A 15,122-nucleotide genomic window follows, 5' to 3' on the forward strand; every position below is an offset into this window, starting at 1 on the left:
AGGCCTCTTGATTAGATGTAGACTAAAAAGGTGAGAAATCAACTAGGGAGTGGGGGTAGGTAAGCTAACAAGATCATTCCCTCCTGAGTGCAAAAGCTGTCACGTGGTAAGTAAAGAAGACGAGAAGAGTGCAGTTAGTTGCAACTGGAACCATTTCGTATCATGGGAGTGGAAGTGGAGGTTATTAAACCGGGAGATGGAGGTATCTCGCCATGCTCTAGTGTATACCAGTCTTGTGTAGGGAGCTTATTTATATTCTTCTTCCAGGATTTCCAACGAGAGGCCAAACTGTGGTGGTACACTACACCGGTAGGTTTGTCGATGTCTGAATATTTGTAATTCTCACAGCTTTTCAGTTGAAGAATTACTTGACAAAATCTGGCAACTTTGTTACCACAGGGACGTTAGAAAACGGCAAAAAGTTTGATTCCTCACGAGACAAGGGCAGACCTTTCAAGTTCAAGATCGGAGCAGGCGAAGTGATTAGAGGTAATTTTTTAATCAAAAACTATTTTCATGACTCAATCTTCGATCGTGACTCCCGACTACCATTGGTATTTCAAGTCTTGTATTGGTCTCTTTTGATAAGGTCTATATAATGGCGGTATTTGCAACTCTTTTTTGTTTGCGTTTTCGAAGAATTAGGTTTTTTCCTTCCTTTAACGTAAGATTTTGCAAGAGCACGGCAATTTTACCGGGTTCATCAGCGGTAAATTATTGCATCAAATAATCGTCCTGTCAATTAAACAGGAAGAGGTGAGCCTCGGCGTAATCTAGTTACCTACCAATGTATATTTAATGTTGTGTATTTAAATTTGTTAGCTTTTTGTACACTTTTGTCTGCGTGCCAGAGTCTCCCTGCAGCTTGTCGAATAAAGCCCTTTTCCACTGAAGGAAAGGTGGTAGGGAACGTAAACATTTCCACCGAAGGGGAGGCTTAAATTTGAGTGAGGGAATGAGGAGAAAGCAGCTGGGATTATCAAGTATTCTAATGAGGACCTAAAGATTCTATTTTAATTAAAGATTGGTTAGAATTAAAACTTAAGATTTTTTAGTTTATCAGAGATCAGCAACAACCAAAAAAACGCTCTGGTTGTTTTTTACGGACGGACATTTGTTCTGGAGCGAATAATTGGGGAAACAGCTAGGATGAAACCTGTGTTAAATAGTTACCCATATGAAACAGCAGTCACACATATAAGCATTCCCTCAGTCATTCTTCCCTTTTACTATTGAACCTGCAGATATCATAAATATCTTTGTTACTAACCTCCTTTTTACCGTCCATACATATGTGTTATTGATCAAGCATGAATACAATAAGGCTTGATATTGCCCAGTTCTCTTTTGGCATTTTTATGGAGTGAGACAAAGTCGAGGTCCATATAAATGCAGGAAAGGAACAAGGCTACTCTCCAGCCATCTTGACAGAACAAGATTGGTCAATAAAGGATTTAGTATATAGTGAAATATTTTGGTTTATTTACTGCCCAAGAGTGCCATATGGCACAGGATGCCATTACGTACCTAATATTTACTCATTTTTTCTGAAATTTTCACAACCAAATAAGAATCAAGAATGACTTGATTATTTCAAGAGCTGGTGAAGAAAGCCAGCTGTGTTTGTTTTCTTTGTTTTGACATTCTTCTGCTGCTTTTTTGCAACTCTGTTGCCAACATTGTCCAAATATTTTGAACTTTGTAAGTGTGCTCCCTGCAATTTTTTTTCTTATGTGGGATTAAAGTAGGAAACTCAAGCAGGCAAGATAGGCCCATCTTGCCTGCTCAGGTAGCCAATCAGATCAGAGGGTTTGCATCATATTGCACTGTTAGCAATACAATTATGTAAGTTATTGCACCACTTCAATTTATGGCAAGGGCATTTCAATCTTAAGTCATAAATCTGAGCAGACAAAAACTTAGCTGTAATTTACAGTGCAAATCATAAAAAAAAGGGTTAATAAGAGGTATTTATTGCTGCAGGTCCTTGAGATGTTCATTCATAATTGAATGTTTTCCCATTTCACTCTTGGGTCATAAATCTGAGCAGAAAAAACTTGGCTGTAACTTACAGTGCAAATCATAAAAACAAGGTTAATAAGAGGTATCAGGTGCAGTTCCTTGCGATGTTCATTCATAATTGAATGTTCTCCCCATCCCCCCAATCTCTATTAAAATCCTGGTCACTGACCAGTTTTTTTGGGTTTTTTTCCAGTCCTTGTTTCAATTGTGTTTTATTTTTTCTCTCTCCCTTTTTTTTTTTTGAAGGAAAGGTCAAACTGTTTTTGGTTCATAGCATTCCTGCAAAGACACAATGTTTGGCAGAGCTCTTAACACTTTCCCTTAGCATCTGCAAGTTAGGATTCTTTTTTGCTTATTATTGTTTAATATGCATGTTTCTTGACATCTTTTAGGTTGGGATGAAGGAGTAGCTCAGGTAATATTCATCATCATATTTTTTTAATTTGCCTTATTTACACAATACAAAAAAATTTATTTACAGCAGTTATAGCTAGAAGGCGAGGAGACCCAGGAAGCCACCGGGCTTATGGGAGAGCCACCTCACTTGCATTAATAAAAAAGTAAAGATAAAGTGCTGCGAATGTGCGGCTAGGCCAATTCAAGGATTATTTAAGTAAAAACTCTTGCATTTTTGTCTTAAAACTAAGAAGGTTTGAAGAACGAGTGACTGAAACAGGAAGAGAGTTCCAAATTATAGGACCTTGGTAAAGAATTGTAAATTGCTTGAGATTTGTACGGCACAAATGTGTTCGATAATTACTGGCTGTTCTGGTACCATAGTTGTGAATTTGGCTATTCGTTACAACAAGATTGAGAAGTAATGGAGGCAATAAGTTATTTCTATAATAAAACATGAATTTGGCGATTTATTGATTGATTGATTTATTGATTGATTGCTTTTACATGTTAATGAATAATTAACAAATAATATTTATTCACAATAAGATTGCTCTCAGATAGAGCACTTTTTGACAGCTTAAAAAATTGTTACTTTTAGTATTAGTTTTGTTAAATTAGCTTGTTCTGTAATTATATATACTTGTAAATAATTATTTTATCAAACAGTTATTCATTAAGTGGAGGTGAATGATAATAGATATTTACCTAGCTACAAAGCAGCCACTTAAATATCCACCACTTTCTCCCACACTGAGGTGATAATTATTTTGGTAGATATCTCACAGAAATCAAAACATTTTATTTCTGTCACTATGCGGTAAATAGACAGAATTTTGACTCTATTCAAATTGCAAATGATGAGGCATGCATAATAGTGATGGGCATCAGTTGTTTTGACTATGGATTACACAAATCTCTAGGTACTAAAGTCTGAACCTACCAAGAGATAAATCCAGCTAAAGTTCATTTCTTTTGTTACAGATGTGTGTAGGTCAACGAGCAAAGCTCACTTGTTCTCCAGACTTTGGGTATGGAGGCAGAGGGGTCCCTGGTGTATATCCTTTTTTACGTTTTTGATATTGCTGCTTAAGGGGAATGGAAGATGGAAATTTTTGACAATGGGAACACCAAAGTAAAAGCAGGAGGTATTCCTCAGGGTCTCCTCCTTGAGTTTGGTGCTCTCTTCAGGTTTTGCTCTGCACTTTCAATCGAGAAAGTGTGGAGCTTACTGGTCATTTGGAAAACTAGAAGGACCTCAAACTTGACACTTGTCATCGCATTTGCTCTCCTTTTGTTTCCTGTTTTATGAAGGCAAAGAAATTGGCTGTGAGAAGTTTTTAAGGTACTATCTATAAAGTTCAAACTATCTACCCAACATTCCTCAACTTTAAGGAAAAGTTTGCCAAAATGTCATTCAGGGGCCCATTGTGGTCTTCTTTTTTACTACGACAAGTGAAATTTTAAATCATTATTGTAAATTATTATTACTATAGTACAACTCTGAGTCTTTTCCTTAACCATTTACACTATCCCTCCAAATGCTGTCTTGATATTTGATGTAGAGCTGCTTGCTCTGGAATGAGTGGAATAAAAAGATCAATCAACATGATTCAAAGCCATTTTTTCCTCATCAAAATGTTATTAGTATAGATGCTGAAAGTTTAAATATATCTCTTATTCTAGATTACATGTAGCTAAGTTAAGTGTTTTAAGGCATACTAATTCCATTTGTAAACTTGTTTACTTCCTGGATATAGTAAAGTTCTGCTGTGGAGGTGAATTTCTTTCTTTTTCACCTTTGTCATTCCAGGCTCCCACCTTTTAATATGATGTTTTGCCAATTTTTGCATTGAAAACATTATTTCTTGTTACCTATCTCTCATTTTATGTCCTTTCTTCTCTTTTGTTGGTTTGTTTCTCTTTTTGAGATGACATCCTGTTTTATTACCTCATGTAATGTCCATGCCCCTGTTCCCCTCCACTTTGCTAGCAAATGTTTATTAATTGACCGTATTGCCTATACAGCTTACTATGCTTGGTGCTTTGTTTATGAATAAAGTAGACTTTAATGCTTAGAACGTTGATATATTTGATTGGTTATTTTCAATACGAAATGGATCAAAAGTCTATTTTTTCCCAATGTAATGATTGTGCAGTTCCTGTATCTTTCTATTAAGCACTGCAAATAGCATGCAAGAATCAAGTCCTTTCTGTAATACATCAACCTTAGAAGAGGCCAGGCTATGAGTTCATAACTGGGCAAAGTCCTGTTTAGATCTCTGGGTGTATCTGACAAAAAGCTATGCTTGTGTGTTCAAGGGTATATTTCACTAAGGGTAGGAAAACACGCCCTTTCCACACCACTTATTACAAGCAACCAACAGACTTGAACCAGACCCACTGTAGTGCACAAAAGTTCCTAACTGGAACCTAAAACGATATTGTACTGCATTGTTTAAAGGGGAGAAGAAAGTTTTTGAATGAACAGAATGGATTCACAATGAAAGACGGAAAGCGGTATCCTTGTTCTTTTAAAGTGCGCCTCCCTTGCCCATCTCCATCTTTCTCCAGTACCAGGAAAGAAGAGAGAATTGAAACTAAGTCTGGAAGGGAAAAATTGGGGTTAAAGTGTGTCGAAGGGATAGGTGGCCGAAAATGGTAACGTGAAATGTAGCTGGACAGTTCGCAGAGAATATGACAGAAGTTTCGGAAATTGTAAGGCAGAATTCTGGATTTGTGAATGTACTGTTACACTGCTCTCTTACTGGTATGATGAAGCATCTCGGGTTGCGTGTTATCATGAATTATCACTTTTTCTTTGTCTTCCTATCTATGTATGACAGTGATAAACTTTTGAAAGTCATAACAATACTGAGTCTCTTTCTTCGAAATCTAACTCAATTTGAGGAAAGTGCAAAGAAAAAAACTTTAAGTTTTGTGGAAGTTACCGTAACCAGACAAAATACTTTGTTTGATTCTAAAAGCGCCCTGACTGGTCAAAAACCTATCGTTCATTGCACCGGTAAATCCACAGAGAATTGAGGTTTATTTCGTAAAAGCGTTAGACCGCACCTTCTTTCAAAAAGGTTGTTTAACAAATAGATTCAAAGTTGCCGTGTGTCTGTTCAGTAATAGATCACAGATGACGTCGAAATGTGGTAAGAACAAAAAAGTGGCACACGAGGCGCAGCCGAGTGTCACTGATGTACTCACCACATTTTGACGTCCTCTGTGATCTGTTATTGAACAGACGCACGGCAACTTGGAATCTATTTGTTCTATATAATAAAGAATTAAAAAAAGTTTTAATGATGACGTCATATACACGTCTGTCCTCTAATAGATCATAAGTGAGAACCAATCAGAATGTGTGCATAACTGAGCTTATTATATAAAAATCACTCGCCAGCGGCTTGTGATTTACAAATTTTCCTCATGTGTTCCCAACGTTACGCATGGCCTATTACGCTCGTAAACAGAGTGAGCGCTTTAATAAACCCAAAAAGTAGAGCGGAAAGAAAATGAAAGTGATGCGTGACGAATTCATTTTCAATGGCTTTCAACTGACTAGTTGTCACTGAACCGTCATGGCAATACTTTTAAAACCTCTGAACGTTTATGAACAAAAAAACCAGGCACAGAATACAAAGAATGCAGGTTAACTGCAAATATCAAAGGAAAACGTATGAACGAAACGAGAAGTAGCACCTCTTCCTAAATTTCAGCGGAGCAAAAGTGCAGCGTACGATTGGAAGGTTGGGTACAACACTGGCGAAAATTCAAAGGTTTACCTCCATTCCATTCTTAAAACTCTCCACGGTAACCAAGTTGCATTATGAACTCAGTTCATGAAACCAAATTACCTTGTAACTTCCCCCACTGATGCAACACCACAGTCTCTTGAGAAACTTACCCTCTTTCCTTCATTCTAATTAGCAATATTTAAGCAGTAATTATTTTGTAATATCCCACTGATGCAGCACCACAGTTTTTTTAGAAACGTACCCCCTCTTTGCTATATTCTGATTAGCAGGGTTTTGTAACGCATGGTATATAAGCATTTTACTCTCAAGAATAAATATAACTCTGTCGATCAGTCAGCGAGAATTTAAATAGAAAACACTTACAGAAGAAAACAAAAAATACAAGAAAAATTAGAAACAGGCAGCAGCAAGAGGGGTTGGGGTGTGTTTTGGCGCAACTGATCGTGTTAATTTATAGTAGTGTAAGAGAGATTCCAGATGGAGAAGCACTGAATATTGAGGAAAAAAACCGTATGGTTTTAGTTGGTAATAAAAACTTGAATCGTAATTTATTGACGTTCCATTAAAGAACGTAAAAATCATAATTGCAGACTGTTTACAAAAGGAAGTTTATCGTTTGAATAATTTAGTACGAGGGAGACAGGTGGTCGTAAAAGGAAAACTCAGGAGAAACTGAAAGCAATTGTTTAAGCAGTAATTGCACAAATTTCAGTATGAAAATAAAGAAAATTAAATGTATGGTTCTCTTACAGAAGGTGAAAATTTTTCTATGCATTCACTGCTTTTAGAAATTTAAGTTGATCTTTAACTCAGTATAGTTACGAATTGAGACCTCGTCAATTTCAGTACATAAAAATCTTTTCCAGTAGGTGGAACCAACGTTTAATAATTAATGAACCAATGTTAAATTTTCCGTTAAAACCGGCTTGAAACACTGCATCTATAGACTTCACTCGACTGTTATATGCAACTTTTAGGGTTTGGAATTCTAGACAGATTCTTAAGTCCAAAGCATGCACCCCTAAAATTTTGAATTTTTTTTTTGGATGGGATTTGATTGAGGATACCATTTTTCGAGCTAGAAGTGTAAGAACCATTTTCAGTAAATCTTGTCTTATTGAGACAAAATGGAGATAAAATTGAACTTTTATTAGCTAAAATCAATTAAAGCCGAAGTTCAAGTTATTACAGCCGGACATCCTTTAGGACATTGACTTAATTACCTATATACAAATAGAAAAGACGATTGTGGCACACAAATTAAATTAATCACAAAATACGTGCTGACCTGTCACGAAGAGTACACGATTCAAATACCAGTAAACATGCAAATGTGACGTTCGCCTGTTCTATTAGCTTACTAATGACTACCTTGGGGCGCTACGTAACATGTGATACAGGTGTTCCGAGGTCTGTCAGGGTTTTAATGAAAAGAAACTTTATATCTTGATTATTACAGATAAGGAAGTAACTCCATTTCCAAGAGAGTGACTGCCTATTCGATCACGTATGAAAACGCGCTTACACGCTGACAGATTCAAATGATTGCATTCACAAAATAAAGTAGATAAAAAGCGGTGATCATGCCAGATATGGGTAGCAAATATCCCCAAATCATTAAATACAGTTGACTGAACTATTCTCCCAACGTAAAAAAATCGTCCATAAAACAAGTATCACGTGATAACAGATGATTTAACCAAACCATAATGGCCGGCAGTTCTGGAAATATAGACCAAGTGGTGAAGCTAAGTCAATCTGTCAGCAACACTCCAACAGGTGTAGTAGAATTTTTCTCAGGTCTGAACATTTTTCTTGCTTTCACGGCATTTCTTGGCAATGTTCTTATCCTCTTCGCTCTCCGGCGAGTGACTTCTATTCATCCGCCGACAAAACTCCTCTTTCAGTGCTTAGCGGTGACTGATCTTTGCGTTGGTTTTATTGTACAACCACTATTCTGCGCCTACTTTATGCTCCATGTAAGAGAGATGAACACGAATAGTCTGTATTATATTTTTAAAGTTGGCGGAGGTTTAACATGCATTATATGTTTGGTATCTGTTTGGACGTCAACTGCAATCAATGTGGACAGACTTCTTGCCTTGATGCTGGGTATGCGATACAAACATGTTGTAACCTTCCGTCGAATTCGCTATGTTGTCATTTCTTTTTGGTTTACTGGTACTCTATTTGCGGCGCTTTGGGTTTGGAGAAGAGACGTTGGACAAAAGTTATCCGCTACTTTCATTGTGCTGTCTCTGATTACTTCAATTTCCTCTTTCGTCAAGATATACCTTAAGTTACGATAGCATCAAACCCAAATACAAAACAACTTCCCCCAAGGATTTCTAAGCGAATTAGGGAATCAGCTGAACATAGCAAGGTACAAAAAAACGGTGTCCAGCATTTTGTGGGTGCAGTTTGCTTTACTTGTGTGTTATGTTCCTTATGGAGTATTAGCTGGAACAAAAATGCGTGACAGTGCGGTGCCAAAGTTGGCTACAGAGACTTTGATATTCATGAATTCTTCTCTAAACCCAGTCCTGTACTGTTGGAAGATCGGAGAAGTGAGAAAAAAAGTAAAGGGAATAATTGGACAGTTGTGGTGTTGTTAAAATATCAGAATATTGTTGTAAATTACAAGGTGCCCCAATACAAGGAAATGTTTTTTACAAGGCTATTGAATTGTATGGTGGAGAAAATATATATTATTTGAACAAACTCTGTCAACGTAACAGTACGTGTTGCTATTGTTAATTTAAGACAGTTAAGACGACGGTTACACCCTTTTTTCCAATAACCCTGTCGAGAAAAAAGTAGATAATCACTAGTTCTCGAACTCTGTCAAATCTTAAATAGCTAAATATTTTCTCTTTCATGTATAAGCAGCTGAAAGCACGGAGCAATCAGTTTTCCGCAAAAATCATCTCTATTTTAGGGACCATTATCATTATCGCCCGAGACGGGGAACGGGAGAAACGGGGGAACGGGAGAAACGGGGGAACGGGAGAAACGGGGGAACGGGAGAAACGGGGGAACGGGAGAAACGGGGGAACGGGAGAAACGGGGGAACGGGAGAAACGGGGGAACGGGAGAAACGGGGGAACGGGAGAAACGGGGGAACGGGAGAAACGGGGGAGCGGGAGAAACGGGGGAACGGGAGAAACGAGGGAGCGGGAGAAACGGGGGAGCGGGAGAAACGGGGGAACGGGAGAAACGGGGGGACGGGAGAAACGGGGGGACGGGAGAAACGGGGGAACGGGAGAAACGGGGGGACGAGAGAAACGGGGGGACGGGAGAAACGGGGGGACGGGAGAAACGGGGGAACGGGGGAACGGGGGAACGGGGGAACGGGAGAACGGGGGAACGGGAGAACGGGGGAACGGGGGAACGGGGGAACGGGAGAAACGGGGGAACGGGAGAAACGGGGGAGCGGGAGAAACAAGGGGACGGGAGAAACGGGGGGACGGGAGAACGGGGGAACGGGGGAACGGGGAAACGGGAGAACGGGGGAACGGGAGAACGGGGGAACGGGGGAACGGGAAACGGGAGAACGGGGGAACGGGGGAACGGGGGAACGGGGGAACGGGAGAAACGGGGGAACGGGAGAAACGGGGGAACGGGAGAAACGGGGGGACGGGAGAAACGGGGGGACGGGAGAACGGGGGAACGGGGGAACGGGGGAACGGGGAAACGGGGAAACGGGGAAACGGGGAAACGGGAGAACGGGGGAACGGGAGAACGGGGGAACGGGGGAACGGGAGAACGGGGGAACGGGAGAACGGGGGAACGGGAGAACGGGGGAACGGTAGAACGGGGGAACGGGAGAAACGGGGGAACGGGAGAACGGGGGAACGGGAGAACGGGGGAACGGGAGAACGGGGGAACGGGGGAACGGGAGAACGGGGGAACGGGAGAACGGGGGAACGGGAGAACGGGGGAACGGGAGAACGGGGGAACGGGAGAAACGGGGGGACGGGAGAAACGGGGGGACGGGAGAACGGGGGAACGGGGGAACGGGGGAACGGGGAAACGGGGAAACGGGAGAACGGGGGAACGGGAGAACGGGGGAACGGGAGAACGGGAGAACGGGGGAACGGTAGAACGGGGGAACGGGAGAACGGGGGAACGGGAGAACGGGGTAACGGGAGAACGGGGGAACGGGAGAACGGGAGAACGGGAGAACGAGAGAACGGGGGAACGGGGGAACGGGGGGACGGGGGAACGGGGGAACGGGAGGACGGGAGGACGGGAGGACGGGAGGACGGGAGAACGGGAGAACGGGAGAACGGGAGAACGGGAGAACGGGAGAACGGGAGAACGGGAGAACGGGAGAACGGGAGAACGGGAGAACGGGAGAACGGGAGAACGGGAGGACGGGAAGAACGGGAAAAACGGGGAGAACGGGGAACGGGGGATGTTGGGGGGATCACATGGTATTAAGGGGGAGCAGAAGGGGGCTCAGTCGTCGCCAAAAGAGTATAAGTGGAGGACTATGGAAAATTGACTGCCAATTAACTGTCAGTTAACTGCCTCTCAGGGGAGGTTATAAGTATATTACAGCCAAAATCCACCCAGCTTCCCCACCCCACCCCCGATAAACAATGACTGGTCCCTAAATGTAGAAATTCAGTTATCTCGAAGAACTGAAATTTCAGGCAGCAACAAAAATCTCTTGTATATCTAAAACAAAAATTCTATCGGTAGAAAAAACTTGCCTGTTCGAAATTGTAGATTGGCTGAAGCTCAAGAATTGGTAAACAGCCAGGAAATCTTACCCATCGTCTCTTTTTCCACTCGCAGCTTTGTCATACTTCCGCATCGCTCCACTGATCTCGTCTCACAGCTTTTTACGGATCAAAGATCATTAGAAGTAGAGAAGTAGCACCTCTTCCTAAATTTCAGCGGAGCAAAAGTGCAGCGTACGATTGGAAGGTTGGGTACAACACTGGCGAAAATTCAAAGGCTTACCTCCATTCCATTCTTAAAACTCTCCACGGTAACCAAGTTGCATTATGAACTCAGTTCATGAAACCAAATTACCTTGTAACTTCCCCCACTGGTGCAACACCAAAGTCTCTTGAGAAACTTACCCTCTTTCCTTCATTCTAATTAGCAGTATTTAAGCAGTAATTATTTTGTAATATCCCACTGATGCAGCACCACAGTTTTTTTTAGAAACGTACCCCCTCTTTGCTATATTCTGATTAGCAGGATTTTGTAACGCATGGTATATAAGCATTTTACTCTCAAGAATGAATATAACTCTGTCGATCAGTCAGCGAGAATTTAAATAGAAAACACTTACAGAAGAAAACAAAAAATACAAGACAAATTAGAAACAGGCAGCAGCAAGAGGGGTTGGGGTGTGTTTCGGCGCAACTGATCGTGTTAATTTATAGTAGTGTAAGAGAGATTCCAGATGGAGAAGCACTGAATATTGAGAAAAAAAAAACCCTATGGTTTTAGTTGGTAATAAAAACTTGAATCGTAATTTATTGCCGTTCCATTAAAGAACGTAAAAATCATAATTGCAGACTGTTTACAAAAGGAAGTTTATCGTTTGAATAATTTAGTACGAGGGAGACAGGTGGTCGTAAAAGGAAAACTCAGGAGAAACTGAAAGCAATTGTTTAAGCAGTAATTGCACACATTTCAGTATGAAAATAAAGAAAATTAAATGTATGGTTCTCTTACAGAAGGTGAAAATTTTTCTATGCATTCACTGCTTTTAGAAATTTAAGTTGATCTTTAACTCAGTATAGCTACGAATTGAGACCTCGTCAATTTCAGTACATAAAAATCTTTTCCAGTAGGTGGAACCAACGTTTAATAATTAATGAACCAATGTTAAATTTTCCGTTCAAACCGGCTTGAAACACTGCATTTATGGACTTCACTCGACAGTTATATGCAACTTTTAGGGTTTGGAATTCTAGACAGATTTGTAAGTCCAAAGCACCCCTAAAACTTTGATTTTTTTTTCGGATGGGATTTAAGGATATCATTTCTCGAGCTAGACCGGTGTGAGAACCATTTTCAATAAATCTTGTCTTATTGAGGGCACCCTACATCTATTCGACGAAATCAAACTCTTATTAGCTAAGATCAATTAGAGCCGAAGATTAAGTTATTACAGCAGACATCAGGACATTGACTTAATTACCTATATACAAATAGAAGAAACGATTGTGACACACAACTTAAAATACGTGTTGACCTGTCACGAAGAGTACACGATTCAATGCAAGCAAACATGCAAATGTGACGTTCACCTGTTCTATTAGCTTAACTAATGACTGCCTTGGGGCGCTACGTGACATGTGATACAGGTGTCCCGAGGTCTGTCAGGGTTTTAATGAAAAGAAACTTTATATCTTGATTATTACAGATCAGGTAGTAACTCCATTTCCAAGAGAGTGATTGCCTATTCGATCACGTATGACAACGCGCTTACACGCTGACAAAACAAAAGTACTTAAAAGGCGGCGATCACACCAGCTATGGGTACCAAATACCCTCAAATCATTAAACACGATTGACTGAATTATTCTGCCGACATAAAAAAATCGTCCATACGCTACTAAAGAACGCCGAGCAACATCACGGCAGGCATCATATGATGGCAGATGATTTAACCAAACCATAATGGCCGGCAGTTCTGGAAATATAGACCAAGTGGTGAAGCTAAGTCAAGCTATCAGCAAAACTACAACAGGTGTAGTAGAATTTTTCTCAGGTCTGAACATTTTTCTTGCCTTCACGGCATTTCTTGGCAATGTTCTTATCCTCTTCGCTCTCCGGCAAGTGACTTCTATTCATCCGCCGACAAAACTCCTCTTTCGTCAAGATATACCTTAAGTTACGACAGCATCAAACCCAAATACAAAACAACTTCCCCCAAGGATTTCTAAGCGAATTAGGGAATCAGCTGAACATAGCAAGGTACAAAAAAACGGTGTCCAGCATTTTGTGGGTGCAGTTTGCTTTACTTGTGTGTTATGTTCCTTATGGAGTATCAGCTGGAACAAAAATGCGTGACAGTGCGGTGCCAAAGTTGGCTACAGAGACTTTGATATTCATGAATTCTTCTCTAAACCCGGTCCTGTACTGTTGGAAGATCGGAGAAGTGAGAAAAAAAGTAAAGGGAATAATTAGACAGCTTTGGTGTTGTTGAAATATCAGAATATTGTTGTAAATTACAAGGTGCCCCAAGACAAGGAAACGTTTTTTGCAAGGCTATTGAATTGTCTGGTGGAGAAAATATTAGTGGAACAAACTCTGTCAACGTAACAGCACGTGTTGCTATCATTAATTTAAGACAGTTAAGATGACGGTTACACCATTTTTTCCAATAAGTATAGTAGGTTATAAGTATATTACAGCCAAAATCCACAGAGCTTCCCCACCCCACCCCCGATTAACAATGACTGGTCCCTAAATGTAGAAATTCAGTTATCTCGACGAACTGAAATTTCAGGCAGCAACCAAAATCTTTTGTATATCTAAAAGAAAAATTATATCGGTAGAAAAAACTTGCCTGTTCGAAATTGTAGATTGGCTGAAGCTCAAGAATTGGTAAACAGCCAGGAAATCTTACCCATCGTCTCTTTTTCCACTCGCAGCTTTGTCATACTTCCGCATCGCTCTACTGATCTCGTCTCAGAGCTTTTTACGGATCAAAGATCATTAAGGGCTGCAGTGAGAAAGGCAAGGAAAAACTGGAATATCATCGTAAAAGAAGTTATTTTGTTTACTTTTACTTCTATTAGTGCTGTCGGTATTTTCTCAATTTGAACTCGAAAGGGAAACATTTCTCTGACTTTAACCGATAACCCCTTTGATTTGCATTATTTGGACTTGAATGAAGAAAAAGATTGGCAGCTTAAGACTGCATTTGGTTACTGATATTGACATCTTTCTTGACTCTTTACTCAAATTGCAAATGGTAAGGCGTGCATAATGGTGGTGGGCATCACTTGTTTTGACTATGGATTACACAAATCTCTAGGTACTAAAGTTTGAACCTACCAAGAGATAAATCCAGCTAAAGTTCATTTCTAATAATCATCATTTCTATCTATAAAGTTCAAACTATCTAGCCAACGTTCCTTAACTTTAAGGAAAAGTTTGCCGAAATGTCATTCAGGGGCCAATCATGGTCTTCTTTTTACTACAACAAGTGAGATTTTAAATGATTATTATAGTCGATTATTACTATAGTACAACTCTGAGTCTTTTCCTTAACCATTTACACTATCCCTCCAAATGCTGTCTTGATATTTGATGTAGAGCTGCTTGCCCTGGAATGAGTGGAATAAAAAGATCAATCAACATGATTCAAAGCCATTTTTTCCTCATCAAAATGTTATTAGTATAGATGCTTAAAGTTTGAATATATCTCTTATTCTGGATTACATGTAGCTAAGTTAATTGACTTAATGCATACTAATTCCATTTGTAAACTTCTTTACTTCCTGAATACAGTAAAGTTCTGCTGTGGAAGTGAATTTCTTTCTTTTTCACCTTTGCCATTCCAGGCTCCCACCTTTTATTCTGATGTTTTGCCAATTTTTGCATTGAAAACATTATTTCTTGTTACCTATCTCTCATTTTATGTCCTTTCTTCTCTTTTGTTGGTTTGTTTCTCTTTTTGAGATGACATCCTGTTTTCTTACCTCATGTAATGTCCATGCCCCTATTCCCCTCCACTTTGCTAACAAACGTTTATTAATTGATTGTACTGCTCATAGAGCTTACTATGCTTGGTGCTTTGTTTGTGAATAAAGTAGGCTTTAATGCTTAGAACGTTGATATCTAGTTGCTTATTTTCATTACGGAATGGATAAAAGTCTATTTTTTCCCAGTCTAATGATTGTGCAGTTCCTGCATCTTTCTATTAAGCACTGTGAATAGCATGCAAGAATCCAGTCCTTT

At 40.0% G+C, this 15,122-nt stretch overlaps 1 protein-coding gene and 2 pseudogenes across 2 annotated transcripts; all 3 read left to right on the top strand.

Annotated features, from left to right (window-relative positions):
• Nucleotides 1–81: 81 nt before the first annotated feature.
• Nucleotides 82–14,988, top strand: LOC113685886 (peptidyl-prolyl cis-trans isomerase FKBP1A). 2 transcript variants are annotated; one of them, XM_089189190.1, is made up of 6 exons: nucleotides 82–202; nucleotides 268–309; nucleotides 400–489; nucleotides 2,415–2,437; nucleotides 3,403–3,476; nucleotides 14,443–14,988. In XM_089189190.1, exons 1-6 carry the CDS (start codon nucleotides 163–165, stop codon nucleotides 14,495–14,497), a joined length of 324 nt encoding a protein of 107 aa, XP_089045316.1. In that variant the 5' UTR covers nucleotides 82–162; the 3' UTR covers nucleotides 14,498–14,988. The 2 variants fall into 2 exon arrangements, with proteins under 2 accessions (XP_089045316.1, XP_089045315.1); XM_089189189.1 differs by lacking the exon at nucleotides 14,443–14,988 and adding an exon at nucleotides 3,949–4,496.
• Nucleotides 7,859–9,141, top strand: LOC149036304 (melanocyte-stimulating hormone receptor-like; annotated as a pseudogene).
• On the top strand, nucleotides 12,599–14,435 carry LOC149036305 (uncharacterized; annotated as a pseudogene).
• Nucleotides 14,989–15,122: the final 134 nt, after the last annotated feature.

The sequence above is a fragment of the Pocillopora damicornis genome, chromosome 12, assembly GCF_964200805.1.
Source record: "Pocillopora damicornis chromosome 12, jaPocDami1.2, whole genome shotgun sequence".
NCBI classification, from domain to species: Eukaryota; Metazoa; Cnidaria; class Anthozoa; order Scleractinia; family Pocilloporidae; genus Pocillopora; species Pocillopora damicornis.